The sequence below is a fragment of the Bos taurus genome, chromosome 23 (genome assembly GCF_002263795.3).
Source record: "Bos taurus isolate L1 Dominette 01449 registration number 42190680 breed Hereford chromosome 23, ARS-UCD2.0, whole genome shotgun sequence".
NCBI lineage: Eukaryota > Metazoa > Chordata > Mammalia > Artiodactyla > Bovidae > Bos > Bos taurus.
In genome coordinates, this window is record NC_037350.1 from 47,392,327 (window position 1) to 47,418,101 (window position 25,775).

At 44.0% G+C, this 25,775-nt stretch overlaps 1 protein-coding gene across 1 annotated transcript; it reads left to right on the forward strand.

Moving 5' to 3' along the window:
• The first annotated feature begins 567 nt into the window (after positions 1 to 567).
• BLOC1S5 (biogenesis of lysosomal organelles complex 1 subunit 5) lies at positions 568 to 25,118 on the forward strand. Its single transcript, NM_001098875.1, is given in 5 exon segments — positions 568 to 690; positions 1,642 to 1,724; positions 9,891 to 10,020; positions 16,147 to 16,205; positions 23,581 to 25,118. Coding segments are annotated over 5 exon segments (573 nt in total). The 5' UTR covers positions 568 to 569; the 3' UTR covers positions 23,761 to 25,118.
• The last annotated feature ends 657 nt before the right edge of the window (positions 25,119 to 25,775 follow it).

Consider the following 25,775-nt stretch of genomic DNA (forward strand, 5'->3'; position numbering starts at 1 on the left):
TTCCCTCTCCGCCAACCTCTCCAAACCTCTCAAGCGGGTTTGCTGCTGCTAAGTCGCTTCAGTCGTGTCCGACTCTCTGCGACCCCATAGACAGCAGCCCACCAGGCTCCGCCGTCTCTGGGATTCTCCAGGCAAGAACACTGGAGTGCGTAGCTATTTCCTTCTCCAATGCATGAAAGTGAAAAGTGAAAGTGAAGTCGCTCAGTCGTGTCCGACTCTTAGCGACCCCATGGACTGCAGCCCACCAGGCTCCTCCATCCATGGGATTTTCCAGGCAAAAATACTGGAGTGGGTTACCATTGCCAGCGGGTTAGGGAGGAGGAATAAGTTTAGCTCTAACTTTCAGACATCCTCCTCTGCCGGCAGCATCTGCCCTAATCCAGCATGGCGGCACCGGCTTCCTTCAAGGTCAGGTCACTGGCTACACCGTAGTGCCCTTGCGGGAACCGCCCCTGGGTTGACTCTGCTTCCCCGACGCCCTTTGATGACGCCAAAACCCCGCGCAGGGAGAGCGTCCGCAGAGGTGTGCGCAGGCGCAGCGCAGTCGCGGGTGGGCGGAGCTGGCCGGGATGAGCGGCGGTGGGACGGAGACCCCGGTGGGTTGCGAGGCCGCCCAGGGTGGCGGCGGCGGCGGCAAGAAGAAGGACTCTCAGGGGTTCACGGGCTCGCCGGCGCACCTCATTATCAAGGGTATGGCGTAGCAGGGCTCTCGCCTGGTGGTCCCAGCGCAGCCCCAGCGACCAGGCGGCGCCCTCTGACCCGGGGCCGAGCCGCGGGTCGAGCCCCGGCGGCCTCGGGTTTGCGGCAGGCTGAGGGTGGGGGACCCTGGCCCGGGTGCGCCCCGTTTTCTCCGCGCCAGGTGCCTCCCAGCAACTGCAAACCGACCCAGCCCCTCCTGCTTCCTTGTAGAAGCCGCCTGTTTCGAAAGTTTATATTAATCGCTATATCCTTCTGAAACTTGCTTTTGTGCTTGACGTTTTGTTTGTGGGATTTGTCCATGTTAATAAGTGTTAACCCACTGTATTCATTTCCATTCACTGCTTTGTAGTATCCATGAGTGTATTAGGGTGTTCCCCTCCCTTTTTTTTACTCTCCTTAACGCTCGTCCCGTAGTAAACAATCATACATTCTCTCTCTTTTGTATAAGAGGTTTTTCTAGGGCACATACTTAGGCATGAAATTGCTGGGTGTGCATGTCTTCTAACTTTACTGCTCCTGCTGCTAAGTCGCTTCAGTCTTGTCCGACTCTGTGAGACCCCATAGACGGCAGCCCACCAGGCTCCGCCGTCCCTGGGATTCTCCAGGCAAGAACACTGCTGTGGATTGCCATTTCCTTCTCTAACTTACTAGATGTGGCCAAATTGCTCTCTCAAAACTACTTCAGCGATTTACTAACCAGATAATCCATAGTCTGACCTGGATTTTAATCTCGGCATGAAATTACTGGGTGTACATGCCTTCACTTTATTAGATACTGCCTAATTGTTCTCAAAACTGCTTTACCAATTTACTAACCGGATAATCCATAGTCTCAACCGGATTTTAACCTTCTTATGTTGATGGGGAACAGGAAGAGTGAAACAAGCTAGAGATTGTGCCACTTAGCATGGGTTGACCTTGAGTTTCATTTTCTCTTTACAGATCTTGGAGAGATTCATTCAAGGCTCTTAGATCACAGACCAGTTATCCAAGGTGAAACCCGTTATTTTGTGAAAGAATTTGAAGTGAGTATTTGCAACTCATTTTGTAAAAATACCACCCTGATCTGCTAGTGTGTCAATACACAGAAGGGAAATTCTCTAGTTTTAAAATTTCTGATTTCTGTTCTTGTGTCCATAAAATATACAAAGTAAAACTTATTAAGAGACATTGACATGAATAGAGGGAGCACAAGTGTAGGTGGGAGGAGTCTTGGGCTCCAGGTCTGGGGTCTGCTTTGGCTTGTTTACTGTCTGTTGAGCTCAGTTTTTCTTCTGTAAGATGAGGTATAGTAAAAAAAAAAAAAAGAGAGAGAGAAAAGATTTTAAAGATGGATGGGTCAATTTTCTAGACCCCTTTTCTGTATTCTTTTTTTCTCATTTGAGGCAGCAGCATCTACCCAAAGCTCTCAAGTTAAAGCATGAGAATCACCCCTGGCTATTCCCTCCCCTATAGGTCACATTCAGCGATCAAGTTTCTAGACATTACTGCATAAATGTATCCTCTGATCGGTGTGCCTGCCCTATCAACCCAGTCAAATCTAGTCTTCATCCTGCTGCCAGAGTAGTAGTTGTTGAGTTGCTCAGTTGTATCCGACTCTTTGTGACCCCATGTAGCATGTAAGTCTACTCTGTCCTCCACTCTCCCAGAGTTTGCTTAAATTCATTGAGTCCGTGATGCTGTCTAACCAGCTCATCCTCTGCCGCCCTCTTCTTTTGCCTTCGATCTTTCCCAGCGTCAGGGTCTTTTCCAGTGAGTTGGCTCTTCGAATCAGGTGGCCAAAGTATTGGAGCTTCGGCTTCAGCTTCAGTCCTTCCAGTGAATTTTCAGGGTTGATTTCCTGTAGGATTGACAGTCGAAGGGACTCTGCCAGAGAGTTTCAAGCCCTCTGATGTCATTTTCTGTCTGTAGACAAAGGCCAGTATCCTGTTGTGACCTGGTCCCTGTCTTTGTAGCGGGACCATCTGCCACCCAGCCTCTTACGTTCCGTCCCCACAGTCGTGATGCACCAGCCTGCCATCCTCTTGCGTTTGGCTGTGGTTTTGCACATGTATAATTTGTTCACTGTGCATTGCGTAGTAACACCCCAAGCTCCTAATAGGTTGATGGTGGTTAATGGTGTTACACAAACAATTTTGTGATTCTCTGTGAGTCAGGATCTTATTTTCAAGTGAGACTCCAAGCAGGAAGTCTTTGGTCTGCCAGAAGGAGGGAAGGTTTCCATAAACCCTTTACAAGTCCAGAAAGCCTCTGGTACAGAGCACTCAGGAGGCACGGACAGGGCTGCTGCGCTGGACACCGTTTCTGGGCTCAGCAGACACAGAGGCTGTGGAACACCTGCTTCACAGCGTTGTTGGGAAGACGAAAGGCGTGTGTCTCTCGAAATCTTTCCTGGTACCTGAAGGTGGCTGTTGGTTTTCTTTGTCGTCATTACTTTTGTTGCACGATAAGAATAGTTATCCCTCACACAGAAAACTCACTAGACCCTGTCCCCTTATCCTGCTATGTAAAGATCATTGGCGGTTCCTTAGTGAGAAGAAAGTCTAGGTACAGTGTGGTGGGTACTCTGCTCAAGGTCTTACAGGGTGAAAATCCAGGGCTGGGCCAGGCTCCATCATTACTTGGTGCTCAGGGTCCTCCTGATTCCTGTGACTGGCGGGACTCACTTCCTCACTGAGGTAGACGAAGGTCCCGTTTCCTTGCTTGCTGTCAACTGGGAGTCACTCAGCTCCTAGAAGCCACCCACCTTCCTTGCCATATGGTCTCTTCAAAGATTTGGGCTCCCCTTGTGGCTCAGCTAATAAAGAATCTGCCTGCAATGCGGGAGACCTGGGTTCAGTCCCTGGGTTGGGAAGATCCCCTGAAGAAAGGAAAGGTTACCCACTCCAATATGCTGACCTGGAGAGTTCCATTGACTGTATAGTCCATGGGGTCGCAAAGAGTTGGACACGACTGAGCGACCTTCACTTACTCACTCACTCAAAGACTTAACAAGCGGAGACTCCATCAGGTCGAATCCCTTTCATACTTCAAGTCTCTGTTGCCGAGAAGAGCCCAGGCCTTGTTAAGGACTCACTGATGAAGTCAGGCCTCCTTGGGATGGTCTCCCTTAAAGTCAGCTGATGTGAGACTTTAAGTAAACTGTCACAGCGGGACCTCCATTGGGGTTTGCCTGAGTGACTGACAGGTGTCTGGGCTTTCCGTGTGGTGCAGCTGTAAAGACTCTGCCTGCCAATGCAGAAGAAGGGGGTTTGACCCTGGGTCAGGGAGATCCCCTGGAGTAAGACATGGCAACCCACTCCAGCATTCTTGCCTGGAGAATCCCGTGGACAGAGGGATTCTGGAGCCTGGAGGGCTACAGTCCGTGGGGTCGCAGAGTCCAGCAGGACTGAGCCGTGTGCTGTTGTCCAGTCACTCAGTCATGTCCAATTCTTTGCGACCCCATGGACTGCAGCACATCCCCTTCTCCTCCCGCCTTCAGTCTTTCCCAGCATCAGGATCTTTTCTAATGAGTCAGCTCTTCACATCAGGGGGCCAAAGTATTGGAGCTTCAACTTGAGCATCAGTCCTTCCAAGGAATAGTCAGGGTTGATTTCCTTTAGGATGGACTGGTTGGATCTCCTTGCAGTCCAAGGGACTTTCAAGAGTCTTCTCCAACACCACAGTTCAAAAGCATCAATTCAGCTTTCTTTATGGTCCAACTCTCATATCCATACACGACTACGGGAGAACCATAGCTTTGACTAGACAGACCCTTGTCGGCAAAGTGACGTCTCTGCTTGTTAATATGCTGTCTAGGTTGGTCATAGCTTTTCTTCCAAGGAGCAAGCATCTTTTAGTTTCATGGCTGCAATCACCATCTTCAGTGATTTTGGAGCCCCAAGAAAATAAAGTCTGTCTCTGTTTCCATTGTTTCCTCATCTGTTTGCCATGAAGTGATGGGACCAGATGCCAGGATGTTAGTTTTTTGAATGTTGAGTTTTAAGCCAGCTTTTTCAGTGTCCTCTTTCACTTTCATCAAGAGGCTCTTTAGTGCCTCTTTGCTTGCTGCCATAATGGTGGTTTCATCTGCACATCTGAGGTTATTGACCTGCATACAGATTTCTCAGGAGGCAGGTAAGGTGGTCTGGTACTCCCATCTCTTTAAGAATTTTCCACAGTTTGTTGTTAATCACACCGTCAGAGGCTTTGGCATAGTCAATGAAGCAGAAGTAGATGTTTTTCTGGAACTCTATTGCTTTTTCGATGATCCAGTGGATGTTGGCAATTGGATCTCTGGTTCCTCTGCCTTTTCTAAATCCAGCTTGAACCTCTGGAAGTTGTCGGTTCTTGTCCTGTTGACGCTGCTTGGGGCATGTCACAGCACAGGGTGTATCTGGGGGCGGGGGTCTCAGGGACCACCTTAGACTTCTGCCTCCCATAAGCTCTTATTACTACCTGTGTTTTTCTTACTCTCTGCTTGCTTATTGCCTGTTGCCCTTCACGAGAATGTAGACAGTTAACTGTTCTTACGCTTTGTTGTATCCAAGTGCCTGAAAGAGTGTCTGGTGTGTTGGAGGTACCTAGTATGATCCAGGGGAGCAGGTGGCAGAGCCTGGACTAAAACTTGGCTTTTCCAACATGCACTGGTTTTTCCATCTTTCTCCCCCCTGCCCCAGGCTGACTAATCTGAAATACTAAATAGTTTTTATTTTTTTTAGAGTTTGTAAATGTGTCTCTAAAGACCTGTGTGTGTGTGTGTGTGTGTGTGCTCAGTTGTGTCCAAGTCTTTGTGACCCTGTGGACTGCAGTCCACCAGGCCCCTCTGTCCATGGGATTCCCCGGGCAAGAATACTGGAGTGGGTTGCTTCCCTTATCCAGGCGATATTCCCGACCCAGGGATCAAACCCACATCTCTGATGTCTCTTGCATTGGGAGGTGGATTCTTTACCACTAGCACCACCTGGGAAGGAGATTGTTTACTAAGGAAGAAAATGTTCACACTGGATGTGGTAGATGTAAGCTTGTTGTAGAAGGTCCAGTAGAGCGTCCTGAGCACTTACTTTGCGTGAGACCTCGAGTTAGGAACCAGCGCTGTATCCGTGGGTGAGCCAGACCCAGGCCCCTCTTCATGCAGCTGGGCTGACTCCTGTCCTCACGGAGGAATGGTCTCTGCAGGGCTCAGAGCGTTTCGTCAGCGTGTTGGCGCGCTCTGCAGCTGCCTGTTTCATAGTCTTCATGAAAGGTCCCTGGTGCTGGCCTCTCCCACAGTCACCTCCGGGGCGGTCTTTCTGGGAGTTCAGTGGAAATTCCTCTACATCGGGCTCAGCTGCCTTTTCTGTTACACTCTAACCTTTCCCCTTCAAATTGTGAGGGAGACACTGAGAGTGTTTTAGAGATTTAGAGTTGAGTAGATACGTGCGCTATTTACAGCTCTTTTCTTGGCCCAAATAATACCCTCCTCTACTTAATGAAAGCGGAGGAAGGGTGAGGAGAGCTGTCAGGGCTTCCTGGAAGTCTCCCATCTTTTTTTTTTTTTTAATTGAAGTACAGTTATTAACAGTGTTTCAGGTACACAGCAAAGGGATTGCGTTATGCACACACATTGTTTTTCAGATTCTTTTCCATTACAGATTATTACATGACGTCGAATGTGGTTCCTTGAGTTTCGTCTTCTCTAGACTGTTTAAATGTGGTTCACTTGAAGCAAACCGGCTCACATTTAAAGGGAAGCTTGTTTGTAGTTTATGTGTTTTTAAAAGTTAATGCACCCGGCAACAATGATCTTTTTCTTTATAAAATTTTGTCTCCAGAAGAAAGGAGTAAGGGCCACACGGTGGCAGTGTTACTTCGGTTGTGGGCATCCTGGTGTAATGCTGCAGGCCCTCTTTGTGTTTGCTAGGGTTTCAGGGCCCGTGACTGTCTTGCTCCCGACTTTGCTCAGCGCTTTTATTCCCCCGGTTCCAGTCAGTGCCGTGAACAGAGATCCTGGCAGGGGCCCTCGGGTGCGTGTCCGCCTGGTGGTCTCAGCGAGTAAGGAGGTGCCGGACCTCGGAGAGGGGAGGCCCACGCGGGTCACAGTTCATGACCTGCGGTCCTGCGCCAGCTCCTTGCTTCACCTTCAGCAAGTTTCATTCTCCGTTTTACTCAAGAGTTCCTGAATATACCCGACTGTGTCTGGAGGAAGGTATTGGTTCCTAGGGACAGAGCCCTGAAGAGAGTGGCTCTCCTTTCCTCCCACCGTGGCCAGAGGCCCATGACCTCAGCCTTTCCTCCAGCAGGGCTGCTCACGTCCTCTTGCTCACAGGGTGGCTTCGGGAGGCCAGCCATCACGTGTGCGTTTCCTGCAGCAGCAGGGAAGGCAAGTGGGAGGCGGCTGGTGGTATCTGTTCCACAGGCACCTTTACCACCAAATGCTTCCCAGGTGGCTCAGTGGTAAGGAATCCACCTGCTAACACAGGAGATGCAAGAAACACAGGTTCGATCTCTGGGTGGGAGAGATTCCCTGGAGGAGGAAATGGCAACCCACTGCAGTGGTCTTGCCTGGAAAGTTCCAGAGTGAGAGGAGCCTGGTGGGTTACAATCCTTGAGGTCACAAAGAGTTGAACACGACCAGGCAGGCACACCGCCACCACAGCGACTCCAGGAATGCTTGGTGATCACCGCCAAATGGTATTTGGGTGTTCAGAGGAAGAGAGAAGAGGGGAACAGATCCAGAACTATCTGCCTCAGCAGATACGCAAAAACAAATAAGAAACAGTCTCTACCTCCAGGGATTTACCATCTGCAGAGAGCAGATTGTGATGATGAAATTATGATGATAAAGTAAGCACAGTGATTGAGATCTCAGAAGAGGGAATAACTCTCAGCTGAGTTGGGAGGGAACTTTTCAGAAGAGGGGCTGATGTTTGATCTGAGAAAAAACGTACATGTTAGAGAAATACAGAAAAGGTGGAGGCAATGTGGATTAAATTTGAGGGAGGAAAAAAAGGATTGTTCACATAGGTACAGTAATGAGAAGAGTTGGGAAGGTTCATGTTGATACATTTGAATGTTGATTTATTAAAGAGAAAAATCCCTTGAAAGGCAGGACAAAGTAAAATTCCACTTGACATCTGATCTCTCATTTTGGTTAGGTTGTAAAAGTATCTCAGATTATTAAATAAAAGGAAAAAGTCTCTCCCCCATATGACATGTAATAAATTTATATATATATACAGTATGGTTTTAGGACTTGTGGGACTATTATTTGAAGGAAAGAAAATTTAAATATTACATCAGTCTCTCATTTCCTCTCTGATAGTATTAAATTACGTCTTTAATGTAAAAATATAATAACTGTACTAATACTCTGAATAATTGCTAACATTTTTAAGTGTTTTGTGCCAAGTACTGTCTTAAGCACATTATATGAGCACTTGTTATCAGTTTCAATTTGAGAAAAGTTCACCGATTTGTAATTTTATGGGGTGTTATACATCAGAAACCAAGTTTCATTCTTTCATTCTCTCTCAACTTCTGTATAAGTTTAAAATTTTTTATTATGGAAAAATTAAGAGTAAAATATCTTACCCCAGCTGCTCCATAAGATGGTTCAAAACAAAACCTCTAGTAACGACTATACTATTATTTCCTCATAATCACGTTTACCACTCTTCATTTTCAGTGAACTTTTTGCATTGTATTATTTTAAGATTTACAGTAAACTTACTAATACAGCACCGAGTGCTCGTGTACCCCTCGCCCACTTTCTCCCATTATTAATCTTTATATTAATTACTGTGCTACATCAGTAAAAACTAAGAAACTGACACTGGAACATTACTGCTAATGAAACACCAGACTTTACGCACATTTCACCAGTTTTTCCATTACAGCCCTCTTCCTGTCCCGGGACCTAATCCAGGGCAGCACACTGCTTTTAATTGTCATGTCTCTCTAGTTCGCTTTGGTCTGTGACAATTTTTTGGGCTTTCCTTGTTTCTCTTGATCTTGACAGTCTTGAGTTCTGGCCAGTATCCTGTAGAGTGTGGCCCCGTCTGGGTCTGTCTGATGTTTTCCTTAGGATTAGACGGGGCTGACACACTCTGGGAAGGCGTCCCAGCGAGGGAGCACGTCCTTCTGGTCACGTCACCTCGGGAGGTGCATGCCGTCATCATGACGTCACTCACGAGGTCACCTTTGTTGACTCCACTGTGAAGTCCATGTTTTTCTCATTCCCTGCTTTATTCTCTGGAAGCAAGTCACTCAGTTGAGCCCACCCAAGCGGGAGGGTGGGTTAAGCTCAGCTTTCTGAAGCTGGAGCTGGGCTCCAGGTCCCAGGACCACCCCCATGCATCAGTTCACCAGCACTTCTCAGCAGGCTGGTGCCCAAGGTTTATCGTGGCCAAAGGAGGCAGAGCAGACTCGCAAAGGGAACAGGTGCCTGGGGAGGCGTCTAGAGGAAGCCAGGCAGAAGCTTCCAAGAGTGTCTCACCCGGTGGAGTCGTACGGGGCACGCTTCACTGCCCCGGGAGTGGGTTGTGACAACGTGATGTGTTGTCTTCCGGGGAAGCGCATCTGAGCCTGGGGGTCCAGGGTTCATATTGGGGACCCGACAAGTAGACGGCCTCTGCCTGGCACGTATCAAAGTTCCAGACTCTTGGAAGGAGAGAGGTGTCTTGTCATTCACGGGAAGTGTTACCTGCTTGGGAGCCGTTGGCTGGTCAAGTTCCCACTCCCCACAAAGCCAACCGTGTAGGCAGGCCTTTGTAAGGCGGTTTCAGGCCCTCAGTGATAACTCTCTTCTACACAGGGAAGAACCCACACGTTACTACTTTTTCCACACACTTTTATTTGAGTGAAGTGGGATCAGAGCATAATAATAGAAGCTTTATGATGATAAGAACCACAAAATATAACTTAAAATCTGATCATTTCTTTGCCACAGATGAAATGCATGGAGTCGAGGTCTCTCTTTACTCTTTTAGTGTTTCTCATGCCCATTTTTAAACATTGGTATGAAAATATGACTCATATTTGCAACTTTTGAAGCATTTCATAATTAAAAAAAAAAATACCTCCAGGTTGTGACCTCAGTCATCGCCAAATAATTAGAAGAAGGCTGTATGAATTTCAGTAGTAAGTAGTAGCATAGCAACCAGAACTTGGGTGGAAGTCTCAGAAAGTAATTGCTAAGATTTAAGGCACAATATGTACTTTTCTTTTAATAGGAAAAACGTGGTCTTCGAGAAATGCGAGTTCTTGAAAATCTGAAGAATATGATCCATGAGACAAATGAACATACTCTTCCAACGTGTAGAGCAACAATGCAAGACAGCTTAAACCAAGTTCTCCAGAGATGTAAGCCAGCGTTTTTTTTATATTGCTTTATTTCATAACGCATGCTCTGCCCAAACAGATTTCCGGGGTGTTTGGTGGGAGGTGGAGATGACAGAGGGAAGCTGCCCAGTTTCAGAAGTCAGGTGATCCCTGACTTCTGTGTGTCCCCTGTGTGTCCCTGTGTGTCCCCCTTGATGTTCAGAGCATCAACCTCCCCAGCAAGGTGGGCATGCAAAATTACCGTTCCAGGACGTAAGAAAATTGAAACCTTTTTTTACCTTAAGAAATGATTCTGCAAGAAAATGTTTGATGGCCAAGAATTAGGGTATGCAATGAAGCTTCGTTGCCAAGCAGGACACCAGAGTTTTTAACTTAAAAAAAAAGTCCTGTTGTAAATGTTTGTGTTTTATCACTTTTTGCATTAAGCAAAATGTTTTAATGTGGAAAGATGTTTGCTAAAAAGAATATTTTCTAAACATATCAAATTACAAAATCAAAGGAGTTTTATGAGTAACTGATTTTAAAATTAGAGGTGTTAGAAGAAACTCGGGGCTTCCCCTCAAACCCACATTGATGCTGTTCAGTTTGTCCAAGGACAGAGGTTGCTGGCAGATAATGAGGCGGTGGAAAACGAAGCAGCGTCTAGGGGAAAAGGGAAGCACCAGGACTTGCCTGGTGGTCCAGTGGCTAAGACTCCGTGCTCCCACTGCAGGGGTCTGGGTTCCATCCCTAGGCAGGGAACTATTAATAGATCCACATACCGCAACTGAGAGTCCGCATGCCACAGCTGAGACCTGGTGCAGCCAAGTAAACAAGTTTTTTTTTTTTTTTTAAAGAAAGCAAAGGCTGGTGACGTAGTGGCCTTTGAGGGGAAGTGGCGGGAGGGCTTGGTTAATGACTGAGTTACCTGAGGGTGTGTGTGCAAGTCCGGGTGAGTCTGCGCCCTCGGATGCTCGGAGGAGGGTGGAGAGGACAGGGCGACGTGGTTTCTCTGAGTGGAAGAGGGAAGAGTCTAAACCTGATCTCAGGCTTTACATGTCGCTGCAGACATGCCCTTGCTCCTTCATACAGTCAATTCCTTAACCTTGAGAAGCTGTCTAGACATTACACTGGAAATAAAACTCAGATTTATTGATCAGAATGCCTGTGTATGCTTTTGAGATGTGCTGTAACTTTCCTTTTATACACTTCGAGTATATAAAAATAAGTGGGATTACAATTAGTATTTTTTAAAAACTATGAATGGATTTTTCAGTTAGTTTAATTCCTGGGTCATTGCTATTTCTGATGGGAAGCCTCACGTTAAATGCATCGTTTTGGACTTCCCTGGTGGCCCAGTGGCTAAGAATCTGTCTGCCAGTGTAGGGGACCCAGGTTTGGTCCCTGGCCCACGATCCCTGGATCCGTGGGGCCGCTACGTTCCTGCGTTGCAGCTTCCGAGTCTGCATGCTCTAGCGTCCGTGCTCCACACCAAAAGGAGCTATCACAGTGAGAGGCCTGCACACCACAGCTAGAGAGTAGCCCCGCTCGCTGCAACTGGAGAAAGCCACGTGCATCAGTGAAGATCCAGCACAGCCAAAAATAACGTAAAAAAATTTTTTTTAAAGCATAGTCTTCACAGTGAAATAGCAAAGTTTTTAGAGGTCACAGGGAATCCAGACGGTAAATGTATTTTCCTAAAAGGAAGAATTAAAATGTGAGGCGATAATGAAAGTTTTAGCATTAGAAACGCACAGCAGCCTTGGGGGTACTGCTGCTGCCAGAAACAGGAATGGCTTCCCCAGGAGGCTCCAGCCTGAAGGTGTCCTTGTATCTGTTATCACGAACGTCACAGGTATAATGGAGATAATCGTTTGCTTTTAGAGCCAACGTAGTTTTTTAAAAATTGGCCTCGGCCCAGCTGCTGTTCCTGGGGAATTTCATGTTTGAAAAGTTGACATTTTACGCCACGATGCTGGCTTGTGTTTATCTCTGGGATAGACTCTCATCTGAGTACCTTACAGTTAAGCTACAAGGTTAGTGACAGTGGAGTTTTGTCTTGCGCCCGTCAGGCCTGTCTTAGCTCCGCACTTCTGAGAGCTGAGCTGGGCATGCGGTCAGCTGAGACTCCCAGAACTTGGAGTGCGGATCTTCAGCTGTTGGTCCAACACTGTGCGTGAAACTGAGCTACAGTGGGGCGTTGGGGACGGGGGCGCATCCTGGACTTTTGGCACGGAAACATAGATAGAATCCTAGCTGAGTGTCTTAGCATTGGGTGAGCAGGGGCGACAGAGCCAAGATCACCTGTGGCTTCTGGAATCTCAACCCCGGAAAGTTGCTGAGCTCTGGGAGGATGTGTAAGCGGGGAGAGTGACCCACGCAGCACCCTGTCAGCAGGACACAGCCTTTACATTTCTCCATCCCAGAGACACTGCTGAGTGTCTGTTCTTCTTGCTTAAAATCAGGGAGAGGGTGGGATGATTTGGGAGAATGGCATTGAAACATGTATAATATCATATATGAAATGAGTTGCCAGTCAAGGTTCGATGCACAATACTGGATGCTTGGGGCTGGTGCACTGGGACGACCCAGAGGGATGGTATGGGGAGGGAGGAGGGTTCAGGATGGGGAACACATGTATACCTGTGGTGGATTCATTTTGATATATGGCAAAACCAATACAATATTGTAAAGTTAAAAAATAAAAGTAAAAAAAAGAGAAAGAAAAAAAAAATCAGGAACCAGTCCTCCTTTGAGAGGGTAAGAAGGACAGAAGGTCTCTAGGGTGTTTATCAATTTAAGTTAATTAACAAGGCCATAGTAAAAGAATTTTCTCTACCTTCCTGCCTTCCTCTCTCTTTTTAAGACTTTATTTTTCATTATTTAAACAAAAGAATATATGTCTAAGTAATAAGAAAGTAGAAATAAAATAAGAAAAAGAAGAAAGCAATAAATCAGTTTAATTATCTAAAGATAACGGTTGGTTTTTAACTTTGGTGAATTATCATGCCGACATCTTTGTGTATATATATCAAAATAGAAGGCTGAGTGGAGGTGGTAACTGAATGAACAGTTCGGAAGGTGTGAGGGGCAGAAGAGAACTTTTGGTAAGAATGGGCTCAGGCAATTTTTGAGGTAAGGTATTAATTTTAAATTTTACTTGAATTTAGCAGAACAAAATCTCAAGTAAAACTGAAGGAAATACATTAAAATAATTGTTTCTTTATTGTAAGAGAGAGTTGTTACTGAAAGATCACTCAGAGAAAAATAATGATTAGAAGATGGGCAGAAGTTAGAACGCTGTTGTTTCCGCATTAGGTGCCGGGCGCGGGGAGGGCCAGGCCTTCACCCCGCCCTCTGCTTCTCCCCAGCCTCTCAGTTGTGACCCCTCACTTTGTTTACAAGTGCGGTTTTACAGAATTTGCTTTCCGTTCTGCAGTAATAATGCTGCCAGTTGTTTAGTCTTAAGACCGTTCAATTTCTTTCTGTTTGTGGTCGGTTTTCAGGTCTGTAATGGTGTGGTTATAGTTCTGTTTGTTTCCTTGGTTCTGCGGTCCCGTTTTTCGTGCCGTGTGTTCGGTGTCTCTTAATAAACTCGTATGATTAGTTTTCTTAGGGAGCATCTGTGGAGAATGCTGAGGCTTCCTTTCAGAATTGTCTCATCTGTCTCTCCCTGTTGTATCGCTTTCTCCCTACTCCCCCGCTCTATTTCTCTGCAAATTAAAGCATGTTAGAGTTCTAAGAATCTTGTCAACCCACTTTCTTGTTCTCATTTTTCAGGGGGTGGGGTGGTTATGGTGGGGTGAGGCATCTCAGTTCTTCACAGAATCTGTTCCTGTTGCTACTGAACTAGGAACAACCGAAACGTGGTGTAGAAGAGATGGGAAGGTTAGAGAAATGAGCCTTTTCCTCGTGGAGTCTTGGCTTGTGAGGAAAGGGAAAAGAAAAGTGTAGTCACTTCTAAGGTAGTTTTCTTAGATTTTAGGAAAGCAAGTTTCCTTAAATTCAGAAAGCAAACCTTTTTTTGGTCATGTGGATGAAAAGTTAAAAAATACATTACTTCAGAGACTGAAATTTCCAAAAATGGATATTCTAAGTACAAAGATAATTGTGATAAGGAAGAAAAGTGTGCCTTTGTCAGATGTGTTGTAATTAAACTTTTAAACGACAAAATACATGTCATGTTCCTGTAACTCTTAGATTAAGCCCAGAAAATGATGAAGCACCCAAAGTCCATCAAATGGATTTTTTTAAAGTTATGTTCAAAAAAAATAAAAAATAAAAAAAATAAAAGTTATGTTCAGAACCGGGTGGGGGGAAATCAGGAAATGATGGAGCCACTGCTCAGGAGAGATGATGTAATATTAATATACCACAGAGAGAAGGCAGATCTAATCAACTCCTGTTTGGTTTTGTTTTCAGCTTTTCTATTAGAACAAACAATGATTGGGAACCTTCACTTTTAGTACTTCAGTATTATCTTTGATAGGACTAGAACACATGGCTGCTGATAAAAACTTGACTTTTTAACAGTGGCATCCTCCTCTTTGCCATGCTCGCACAGGGAGGGCCTAACATTATTCTGGAGGAAGTCCCGACGCCTGTCTTGCACGGAGCTCTGAGCTCACTGGGGCTGGCTTGGGGCGGGTGGAAGGCTACTTGTGAAACAGCTGGGGAAGCCTCTGTTTGAGGCGGTGCAAGGTCACGTGGTAGGATTTACACCTGCCTGATAAAAGAATTTCAAATAAGAGTAAGTCCACATAGGGAAGGGGTTCATCTGGAGGGCTTTATGAAGGCACTAAACCTGGGAGTGGGCTTTTGAAATGTAAACATTACAACTAGAGGAGAGGAATGAGGAAAGCACTCTGACTAGGGAGGGGCCAGGGTGTAGAGTAATAGTAGCAGTAACTTTCTTGACTGCTTACTGTGTGCAAGAACCTCTGCTCTGTGTTAATCTTTCCGTGGTTTTTAAGCATGCTGTCTACTTCATTACCTGTTTCTCCTATCAGCTTTTAAGTCCTCTCACCAGTCGTTACGTTCATTTCACAAACGAGGAACTAAGATTCTGAGAGGTGAGGAGCAGTAGCAGTAGCACCTGGCACCTAGTAGCTGCTCAAGAAATCACCTGACAAATGGCTGAATGAGTGAGGAAGCAGACACGTCCCAGAGCAGTCACACAGGTAGTAAGAGCTCAACTCCAGGTGTGACTGACAGAGGCTGACTCTCAGCCTGCACGCCAGCCAGCGCAGTAAGTGAAAACGAGTGTGCAGAAATAAAATGGGTCTGGGAAATGAAGAGGTTTGGCGTGATGGACCACTGTCCTCGGTGAAATCGTGAGGGGGGTAGAGTGTTGAAGGTGAGAGCTGAGTCTGCAGAGCCGGGGTCTGGTTCGAAGTCCCGCTCTCTGTGTCTGTTAGTCCCGTTACTGCCATTACGGACATTTCACTTCTTCACACCTCAGTTTTTTTATAGATGCCAAAAAATCTGTAAAATGGGATGGTGGTCCTCACCTAGTAGGAAAGTGGAAAGGAGTAAAACATGGATAGTACTTAGCACAGCTCTTGGCACATAGTCATACTCAGCAATTAGCTACAGTAATTATTACCAGCTGTTGTAATTCATTGAAAAGGGAACTGACTGAAAAGCAAGCAGTCCAGAGAAACCTGAGTCTTGGCAGTCTGGCCAGGGTGAATTAAAAGATGGGAGAGGAGGCGAGAAGAATAGTAGAAGGTCATTGGAGCTTTCTGGGTATCAAGTCCTGCCTGCAAGGGAGCAGCAGTACAGATGAGGAAAAGGAGAGAGGAAGCTGATGAATCAGAGACTCTGTAAAGGCTGCCTCCATCAGAAGGGAATAATACGTTTATCAGGTGTTTTATGTCTTTTCAGAGACTCTTGAGGTTGTTAATGATGACTTGTCATCGAAATCAGTACTAAATGTCCTTGGCTCACAAATGATAGTGGTTCTCATTATGCTGTTCCGAATACTTTTTTTGTTTTTTTCACTTTTTAGCCACCATGCCGTGAACAAAACTAGCTTTTTCGGTGTAGTTTCTTGAGGTCTAAGACAATCCAAGTGTTTTTTTGTTTGTCCTTTTGTTTTTTAATCCAGATAAGCCTCCCCTTGAACAAGGGCTGGTGACTGAAAATCCACTGTCTGTTTTATTTCAGTGCAAGCAGCTACTGACTCGGTCCGTAGACTCCAGCAGAGGGAACAGGAGCGAAAAAAGGTAAAAGTGGAACCTTTGGATAATGGAGCCTGTAACTCCAGGGCTTTTATCATCATATTATTAGCAGTTACTTTTGGTTAAAAAGAAAATCTGAATTTGTTTTCTTTTATGCAGTGATTTTTAAAGATTAAAAAATGGCTGATTCATTGAAGCTGTGCTGAGTCAATGAAGTCAGATAATTGCACTGTGTATTTTCATAATTTAGATTGCAGACTTCTTTTTTTTCCTTTTCAACATTTCCATCTTTTCCCTGAAAATGGATTTCTCTCTAGGAGGAGAAAGAATAGGACTTTTACATGGAACAGAAAATACCCACCAGCTTGAAATAGCAGTCTTTGAGCCTGAGGCCTTGAGTGTATGATGTATATTTTTTCTAGAGAAGGAGACATTTGTGCCTCTGGATGGGCTCTTTAATGACTAATCTGAGAGTGTGTGAATCACTTGCTGGGTAGTGCTTTGCTTATTTAAACTGTATCTTAACTAAATTCAGGTGTGGAAAAACAGCACAGGAATTTAAGTTCCCTTGATACTTTGGTGTTTTAACTTACAGTTTAAAGAATTTTCATAACTTATTTTTTGCTCTAAGCCAGTAGAAATATGCTTGTTAAGAAATATGGAAAATACTGCCTTTTTGCGTGTAGTGTATCAGCAAGTATTACTGTCTCCATTTCTTTGCAGTGTGTGGTTGGTTAATCCATGATAATGGTACAGATCTGCCACTGCAAAAAAGAAAAACAATGAACCTTGCCCAAGTTTAAGTTTCTCAGCTTTCTGTTCAACTCTTAATGTTGATATGCAGTTTCAAGATTCAGCAGTTTGATGAATCAAGCCTTACCAAAAGGACTTGATGATTAAGCCAAGTGGGAAGGCTGCCTGGGAGGAACAGGATCCCAGTGGGCCAGGGGGTGAGCAGGGCTGTTGCCAGCACACCCGTGACCTGGCAAGGCCGTGCTGGCCGGGGAAGTCGGGGTGTCGTACCCGCCCGGTGTCCAGAGAGCACGGTGAGGGCGCCACCGTGGGCGGGGTTGCCGGGGCGGCTGGACCGCAGGTGTTGTTCTGGTCTCTACTTGACTAGGTGCCACTGGGGGTGAAAGATTGTAGTTTAGGGCAGTTTGTACACACAGAAGCTAAAGACCTAGGAGTCCCAAACCGCCGACACGAATGGAGTGTAGGACAAAGTTAAGACCTGTCATAAAGTTGTGGGGAACTTTGCATGGTCCGGGCAAAAAGTGTATTTACTAGGAGGATGGGGGCGCCCCAGCCCAACCTTGATCTGCGTGTAGGAATGCGAGTGATGGAAGATGGGAAGAAAGATATTGTAGGACAGGGGACAGGGGGAGTGAAGCAATGGATGGGAGAGGTCCAGGGAGCTGGCCCGTGGAGTTTCCACATGGGTCTTTCCAGAGAGGAGCGCAGAGAACCAGGCGTGAGATGTGAAGCAGTTTGTTGTGGAAGCACCAGGGACGTGTTTGCGTTTGAGAATCAGGGAGACTATGATAGAGCCCTGGCTGTAACATGCAGTTCTCATGGCTTTCAAAATAAAAGTGAAAAAGAGTCTTTTTTTTCTTAATGTGACTGTGCACTCGTTATTGATCTTTGTTTCTAAGACATTCTCAGAGCAATTCTGATTTCTTATAAAATGGCGATTCTTGCCATTCTTGAGCAGAACTAACCTAAAATTATACTGGGGATGGATGGTTCTTCTTGACTCTTTGAACTTTTTTCACATTTGGTGTATTAACAGTGTCTAAGTAGGAAAATTACCAGATTGGGGAAAAAAATACATGGTATCTTCTGTTTTTAGCTGCTTGCCTTTGTTAGCTAACCATGTGCCCTTGGGTAAGCCCTTGAGCTTCAACACAAATGCTGGTGGTTCTCACCGGGTGGATTGATGGTTTAGGTACCTGATACGCTGTGTTGTGTAATTTATGTGAAATAGTCTTACTCTCCAAATGTCAGGTGGCATTTTCCCCCACCAGCTCAAGTGTTTGGGTAAGATGCAGGCAATCACTGTGGATAAGAGCCCTGCCGTGGTCTGTAGAGTTGGTGAAGTTCTTGAGAATTCCTGTTGATGATTTTCTAAATTAAAAGATACTGTCCCTTGGTTTTAAAAAAAAAAAAAAAGAGAGAGCCTCAAGAAATAATAAAGCCCTTGGGGATTTTCATCTTAAATATAGGTATTATCTCAGAGATTGTTATTGAACTGTTTTTTTTTAATGGAATACACATTAAAAAATCAAGATTTTAGAATACATTGAAATATCTTTATTTGTACTTATCTAGTTAGCAGAGCATTTGAAATAAGGATCTTTAAAGTCTTTTTCTTTTTCAACTGTCATACCTGGTTTTGCCAAAACTGTGTGTGGCAGAGGTTTGCGACTACGTATATACAAGACAGAGAAGTGAGGTTTAATCTCTCATCTAGCAAGTCTGTACCAAGCCAAATTGACCTCTAGCTGCATTTTACAGTCTAATGTGAACCGTTCCTTGGTTATTCCCTTGGCTGCATTTTGTGTATTTGAATGGCTCTCAGAACAAAGAAAGATGGGAGTAGTAATGGAATAAAATAGACCATTGCCTTTAATCGTTATTACTTTCATATCGAGACAATTTGTGGAATCCTGTGGGAAGTAAATCATGATAAACGTCATTCATCCAAGTCACATTTCCCGCAATTGATACCTAAAAGTACACTCAGAACAACAAAGGCACATTCCCCAGCTCTTTGACATGTGCCTTAAAAACCAGTAACTAATGCAAGCTGCATATTGGGTGCTCCCAATAAGAGTAGTGAAATGAAAATACATGGCTGATAAAATTCAGTGACTTAAATAAGCCGTCAAAAGCAGACTCTGAGTTGATTGATATCTGACACTAGTTTACGGGGTTCATGCACAAGCATCAACTTTTGAAGTTCTGTTCAGTCAGACTAGAGATAATAATAAAGTGAATGTGAATCCTTTGATTCATCTTGTCCACAAGTGCTTACTAGATTTAGTCTTACTTCTTGTTTTGTTATGAGAGCAGTGAGTTAGTGTGGCTTATCCATTTCTTTTGATAGAGTTTGGAGATGGCAGGTAGTGGGTCAGTACACTAGGCTGTCTGTATCTGCTGGTTCTGCATCTGTGAATTCAACCAAAATGTTCTAAATGGATATTTTTTAAATTCTAGAAAGTTCCAAAAAGCAAAACTTGAATTTGCCACATGCCAGCAGCTGTTTCTATAGCACTTACATTGTACTTGCGTAGCATTTACATTGTATTAGGTATTATGCGTAATCTGGAGATGACTTTAAATGTGTGGAAAGATGTACAGGTTACATGCCGCGTCCTGTACCATTTCTCTAAGGACCTTGAGCATCTGCGGACTTTGGTATCCCTGAGGGTCCTGGAATCAGCACCCCACAGATCCCTCAGGGTGACCGTACATAGTGTCTTAAGTACTGAAAATAACTACACTTGTTATTCTGACACTTAATACTTTCTCATTTATCTTCATAAGGCATATGTAAGATTAAAAGCACATGTATTGCTTACAGATATTCCAAAGAACCTTTTAGACGACCGTTGGTTTATTCAGAGTTTGCCCTTAGATCCAGGTTTTTCACCCTCTGCACTGTTGACATTTTGGAGCAGATAAATCTCTGTTGTAGAGTCTTATGTAGGATGTTCAGCACAGCCTTGGCCGCTACCCACCAGATGCCAGTATAACCCCTTCCCCCCAACCTGCGTTGTAATAACCAAAAATCTGGGGGACAGAGGACAGGAGTGTCAGAATCATCCCCCAGTTGAGAATTACTAGAGTAAAGCATGCAAAAATGTTTGTGTCCATCACTTCTTTTATAGACCTGGTCGTGGACACGGTTTGCCTTCAGGACTGACTTCACGTTTATCTCCAATGGGACATAAGGAAGCTGGGTTATTATTACTATTTCTCTGTTGTAGAAAGAGACAAAACCTTTACAGCTAATTACTTTTAGTACCGAGTTATAGCTCCTTAGTAAACTTCTCCTTTATTTTCTTTTAAAGTGGGGTTTTCTTTTTTTATCTTGAGAAAACAAATGTGTCTACATCTTTGAGTATGAAATTGATTTCATTTGGGAACCCCACCCACCCCGAAACTAGAAGGTTTTTTAATTGCAATAAAATGCACACATACATAGTTTGGGAAAGTATTAAACATAAGTCTGGAAGAGATTCATAAAAAGCACATTTCACAGCAAATTTTAGAAATTGCAATACTATATTTCTTTGGAAACCATTGTAGTGGGTCCCAGTCTCCACAGGATAAAAAATTTTAAGTACAGAGTAAAAATATGTAAACTTAGGTAAACATCGTAGTGTAGAATTCTAGATTTGAACTAATTCAGACTTTTTTCTGCGATTACTCTGCTGTGGTTTTTTTGTTGTTGTTGTTTTTTAAATGCAAGAATATTGAGTGACCCCGGGGTTAGAGGGGCCAAGCATCTAAGGAAAGCGTGTGACATGATTCTGAGCTGTTCGGAGTTTACTTTGAAATGAACGTGTGTTGGCGACTCAGTTTGTCCAGGATTGGCTCTGTACCTGGAAGTCCTTTAAATTAACTTCAGAGTTTATCATTAAAGGATAAACAATGAAAATGTCTTAATTTGAAAGTTGGGTATTACTGAACTTCAACAGTAACCTCAGCAATTGTTTAGAACTCAGACCAAAGAAGGATCTGGGGGTGAGGAGTCCCGTGGCACTGACCTTATTCATACTTGCGAGCGCCTGGTGGTGATAACCCAGCCTTTCTGGTGCGTGTGTCACGGGTGTGAACTTTGTTCGCACAGTGCACCCTCTTGTGGTCTCCGCTCAGCAGAGCTCTCCCCACTCCTGCTGTGTGCACCATTAGTATGTATTGCATCGTTATTGAAAAATTGTACATGCGGACCAGCGCGTGTGATATGACTCCGTTTGTTGTTAAGTAAATGTTTGTGTAAACATAGGAAAAAGACTGCAAGTGTAGCCATGCAACTAGTAACAGCTCCAGGAAAAAGGAAATGGGTTTGATGTGTATGTGGGGTAGAGGAGGGGACTGTCCCTTTATATTCTTGTGTTTGAATTTGTTTCTAAGCTCTGTAATACTTCTTTAATAAAAATGAAGGGGAAATGCTAATCCAGGAGAAATTACTGAGCCATAAATATTTACACTTTCTGTTTTAATAGATTTTTGCAGATTGCTCGCCAAAAATACTAATTACTCCCACCACCATGAATATCAGCTTTTGAATGTATAATTTAATATGCACATTTTTGGTAGCTGCTAGAAATTTTAACTGCAAACCATAATTACCTATTACAGGTAATTTTAACCAATTACTTATTACAGGTAAATAGTTTGATTGCTATACTGTGTTCTTCTGTTAGTCGTGTGTGAATCTGTTGAGCATAACGACAGATGTGACTATGATTTTTCAAGAGTGTTTCAGCTAGAGGAATCCTTGTTTCAGACTGACACAGAATCCCTTTATTTGACCTTCAAAGCAGAATTACTGCACGCAGGAGATGGTCGTCTGAAGTTAGCTCACTGTTTACAAAAGATTGTTCCTTTTTTTTTTTAATTTATTTTTAATTGGAGGGTAGTAGTAGTAGTGTTAGTCACCCAGTCGTGTCCCACTCTTTGCGACCCCGTGGACTGCAGCCCGCCAGGCTCCTCTGTCCATGGGATTCTCCAGGCAAGAATACTGGAGTGGGTTGCAGTCCCCTTCTCCAGGGGATCTTCCCGACCCAGAGATCGAACCTGGGTCTCCTGCGTTGCAGGCAGATTCTTTACGGTTTGAGGCACAGGGGAGACCTTAATTGGAGGATAATTGCTTTACAATGTTGTGCTGGTTCTGCCGTGCTACAGCATGAATCAGCCATGAGTATACATATGTCCTCTCCCTCGTGAGCCTGCCTCCCACCCACCCTGTCCCTTATTTGGGAGAGTCCTTTTTAATTGTGAACAGTCACTGGCTTGTTAGGCCAGGAGGCGTGCTCCTGTTGGGATGTGCTTGGGGGCATCTTTGCTGCTTCATGGAGGAGCAGTTGGGCGCCCTGTCTAGGCTCCGTTCTCGGGAAGTCACAGCCAGGCGTACCGCTTTCCTGACAGCTGCAGTTGATGACCCCCGAGACGACCTTCGCTCCTGCTGGCTTAGGGCGCTCTTTAACCTGCTTCTGAGCATGCGGGGTTAGTTACTGTCCTCTGTGCTTACTAGAAATTAATTTCCAGCTCATGCCAGGGTGTCATTTTGATAAAGTTTATTTGCATTTTTCTTATCTGACTATGGCTTTTCTCTTAGAATATAATAGTTTTGCCAAAGTTCCATGAAAGAATTTAATGAACTCTTAATGTTTTATTTATCTTTTGAAGAACGACCGCCTCTGAGGCTGAAAGGTTAAAGTCATGTTTTGCCTTTTGTCTAACCTGTTTCCCCAGCGCATTGGATCGGCAAACCCCCACCCTGGTCTCTCCACACCACGGTCCACCTGCTCAGACCCCCTGGGTCGAGGGGCGTACTTGAGGGGGTTGTTTCACTCTAACTGAAACTTCAGATTCACTCCTGACCTCTTTTTACTTGGAAAGCCTTGGTGCTGAGGAACTTTAGATCAGATTGGCAGAAAAATACTCTTGCAATAGCTTTGTGTGTGTGTATATGTAAGACTTTTAGCCATCTGTGTAAAAACTTCCCTGAAATGATCTGATTTGCATTTGGGATAGAAAAGGCATAGGTTTGGGTGTCAGCGAGTCCTACCTTTGCATCTACAATTTAGTATTCAGTGGCCATGAAGAAGTCCATTTAGTGTCCTCATACAGAAATATTAAGAAACATCTCAAGATGAACTTAGGATATTTGATGCAGATACGTTTGGTGTTTATTTGCTTTAAGAATTGGAACTGAACTAAAGAGATTGCTTGAGTTCTCGCCTATTGATTAATAACCTGTGGTTCATTTAAATGTGTCTAAAAGATATTTTGTGTAAGACATGCATTTTAATTTCTTGCAACAGCAATTCTTTTGGCATATGTTCTTTAATTTTAAATTATATGCAATTAAATGGAATTGGAGAAATAGATGTATGAAAATTTACTTGGATTGTGTTTGGATCTGTTGTTTAAAATACTAGATATTTTTGAGATTTCAGAAATGTGAATGCCCACTTTCAGGCATAGTAAGAGAAGCCTTAGATGTGTCTGATATGTTGTTTTCTTGTTGGACATTAAAACTGTTAACGGAGTTTTATCATTGCGACTTACAAGCTGATTGTTATGCTGCAGTGAGCAAATGTCAAGAGATAAAATTATTTTTGTCTCCCTGCATGGCAAAATAGTTGTCTGGAAAATGTCACGTGACTTTCAAATTTTCTTTTCTCAGATTCATAATGACCTTTTAATAGCTAGTGAGAAACAGCACGTGACGCAGTGGGAGGATTTCATGAAAGAGCAGCACAGCAAGCAGGCAGAGGTGGACGAGGAGCACAGGAAGGCCATGGAGAAGCTGCGCGAGCAGTACGCCGAGATGGAGAAGGGCCTGGCAAAGTTCTCAGCCTTCTGAGTGCGTGAACCACAGCAGTGATGAACTAACGAGAAAAAACTGACGTTCCCCCCCCAAAAAAAAAACGTCCCACCAAACCATTTAGCCTCTGCTTCAAGCTTAGCAATATACTCGATGGCACTCTCCTGTCGGAAGACGGAGCCCTCTCCTTGAGTCTTCCCTGTTTCCTAGAGGAGTGCCACGTCTTTCCAGTTTCAAGTGCCTCTAAATGATCATTTAAAGGGGAAGGAGTTGGAGGAAAGCAGTATCCACGTGCTCTCGGTTAATGTGGACCAGTCTTGCTTTCCATTGATTGATTATCTCGGAGAACTAACCGTAAGTACAGACTTCTTAGGGAAGTAATTTAATTCATCCTTCTGCAGGGTTAATGTTAGTTTATCATTGTGGCTTAGAAAGCAGAGATGGTGTCTGCCTGTCGTGGCCTCCTTGGCTCTTGAAGGAATGTATACAGTGTTGTTCTGTGAGTAATTACTGTAGACAGAAACAGCTGTCCTGGGAGCAGAGGTCATATTGAAGAGAGAGGAGCATCAGAACTGCGTCTCCGCTGTGACATGGGGCCACGCCGGTCTCTGAACGGCCCGCTGGGAGAAGGTGTATAATGCTGTGTTTTCGCTGGACAACAAGACACGCTTGTTAAGATTGTGGCCTTCCAACACTTCATATTTTCAGCTTTGTTTAAAACATGCTTACAAGGAAAAGCTTACCAGAAACACGATTGACTTTTAACCTTTCCAAGAACCATAATCTTGCCCATAGTCTTTACCTCATTTTTACGTCTGTTTTTGCTGTGGGTAAGCTTTGTAAGATAAATAACGTCTCTACATGTTTCAGCCATTTAATGAGTAATCAGCAAATTCTGCCAAGGCCTCCCTCTGGAACCGTATAAAGATCCTGGCTCTGAGTAAACCAGAAGTATTTGCCCACACGGCAAATGATCCATGTTAAATGTAAATCCTTTTTAGTGTTGAACGTCTGTTCTCATAAGCAGGTGTATTATGATGAAATATGTACCAATTCTGTCATCACTGTGATCTTTAAAAATCTGCATTTAACAGTCTAATTGAGGAACTAAATAGATTTTTTTTTTATTTACCATGAACCAAGCAGAATTATATGCAATAATTTCAAGAGATTTATGGCCAATGAATGTGAGGTATGGACAGACCTTTCAGGTCTTTTCATTGCTCTTCAGTGAAGAAAGGCACAAGAAAGAAAACACCCAGCTTTCTTGTGTTATCTTAGTGTTGCTCCTGCAGAAAAGTGACAATGCCTGCCTGTGTAAATTTATGGCTTACTGTCAAAGCTTCGTTCTTGGCTGCATGTTGAAAATGTGATTAAAGTTAATAGAGGAGATGAAATAAGTATTTGAAATTTCTTTCAATAACACAGAACTTCTGCCAACTCCCTCTGTCCGCTACTGTAGGCTTGACAAGCTCATCCATCATCCTCTGGTACCTGGACCTAAAAGAGTACTTGCTGACACGCAGGCATGTTGGAATTTTCTTAATTCTCTTTTCAGTGGATGGAAAAAGAAAACATACTTCCAAAAATATCCTGCACATGAAAAGGGAGGGGAACCCTAAATGAAAATTCCCTTTGTACTGTAGGCAGTTTCAGAAGAGCTATTAATTGCCAGTGCACCACTGAACAGAGGCTGGAACCAGGAAACCAGGACCGTGCGTGTGAGCAGTAACGATTCCTCCACTTGTGCATAGATTTTTGACCATGTTCATTCATGTCGTGTGAATAATAAAGATTTTACCATATGAGTTTGTATATATTATATGAGGATCTAAGGGCCTTCTTAAACCAAAATGACTTTATGAACTTTTTGAGCTTTAAACATTGATGCTAAATCTCTTCTTTGTAACTTTCTTAGCTATTTAATATACCTTCTAAAAGAGATGGTTGGTTCTCTTTCCTTTTAATATTTTTAGTAGTGAACACTTTAACTTATATTTCTCAGTTTCTAAATCACTTTTGATATGTATTTATGTATAAAATTTTGCTTTAGT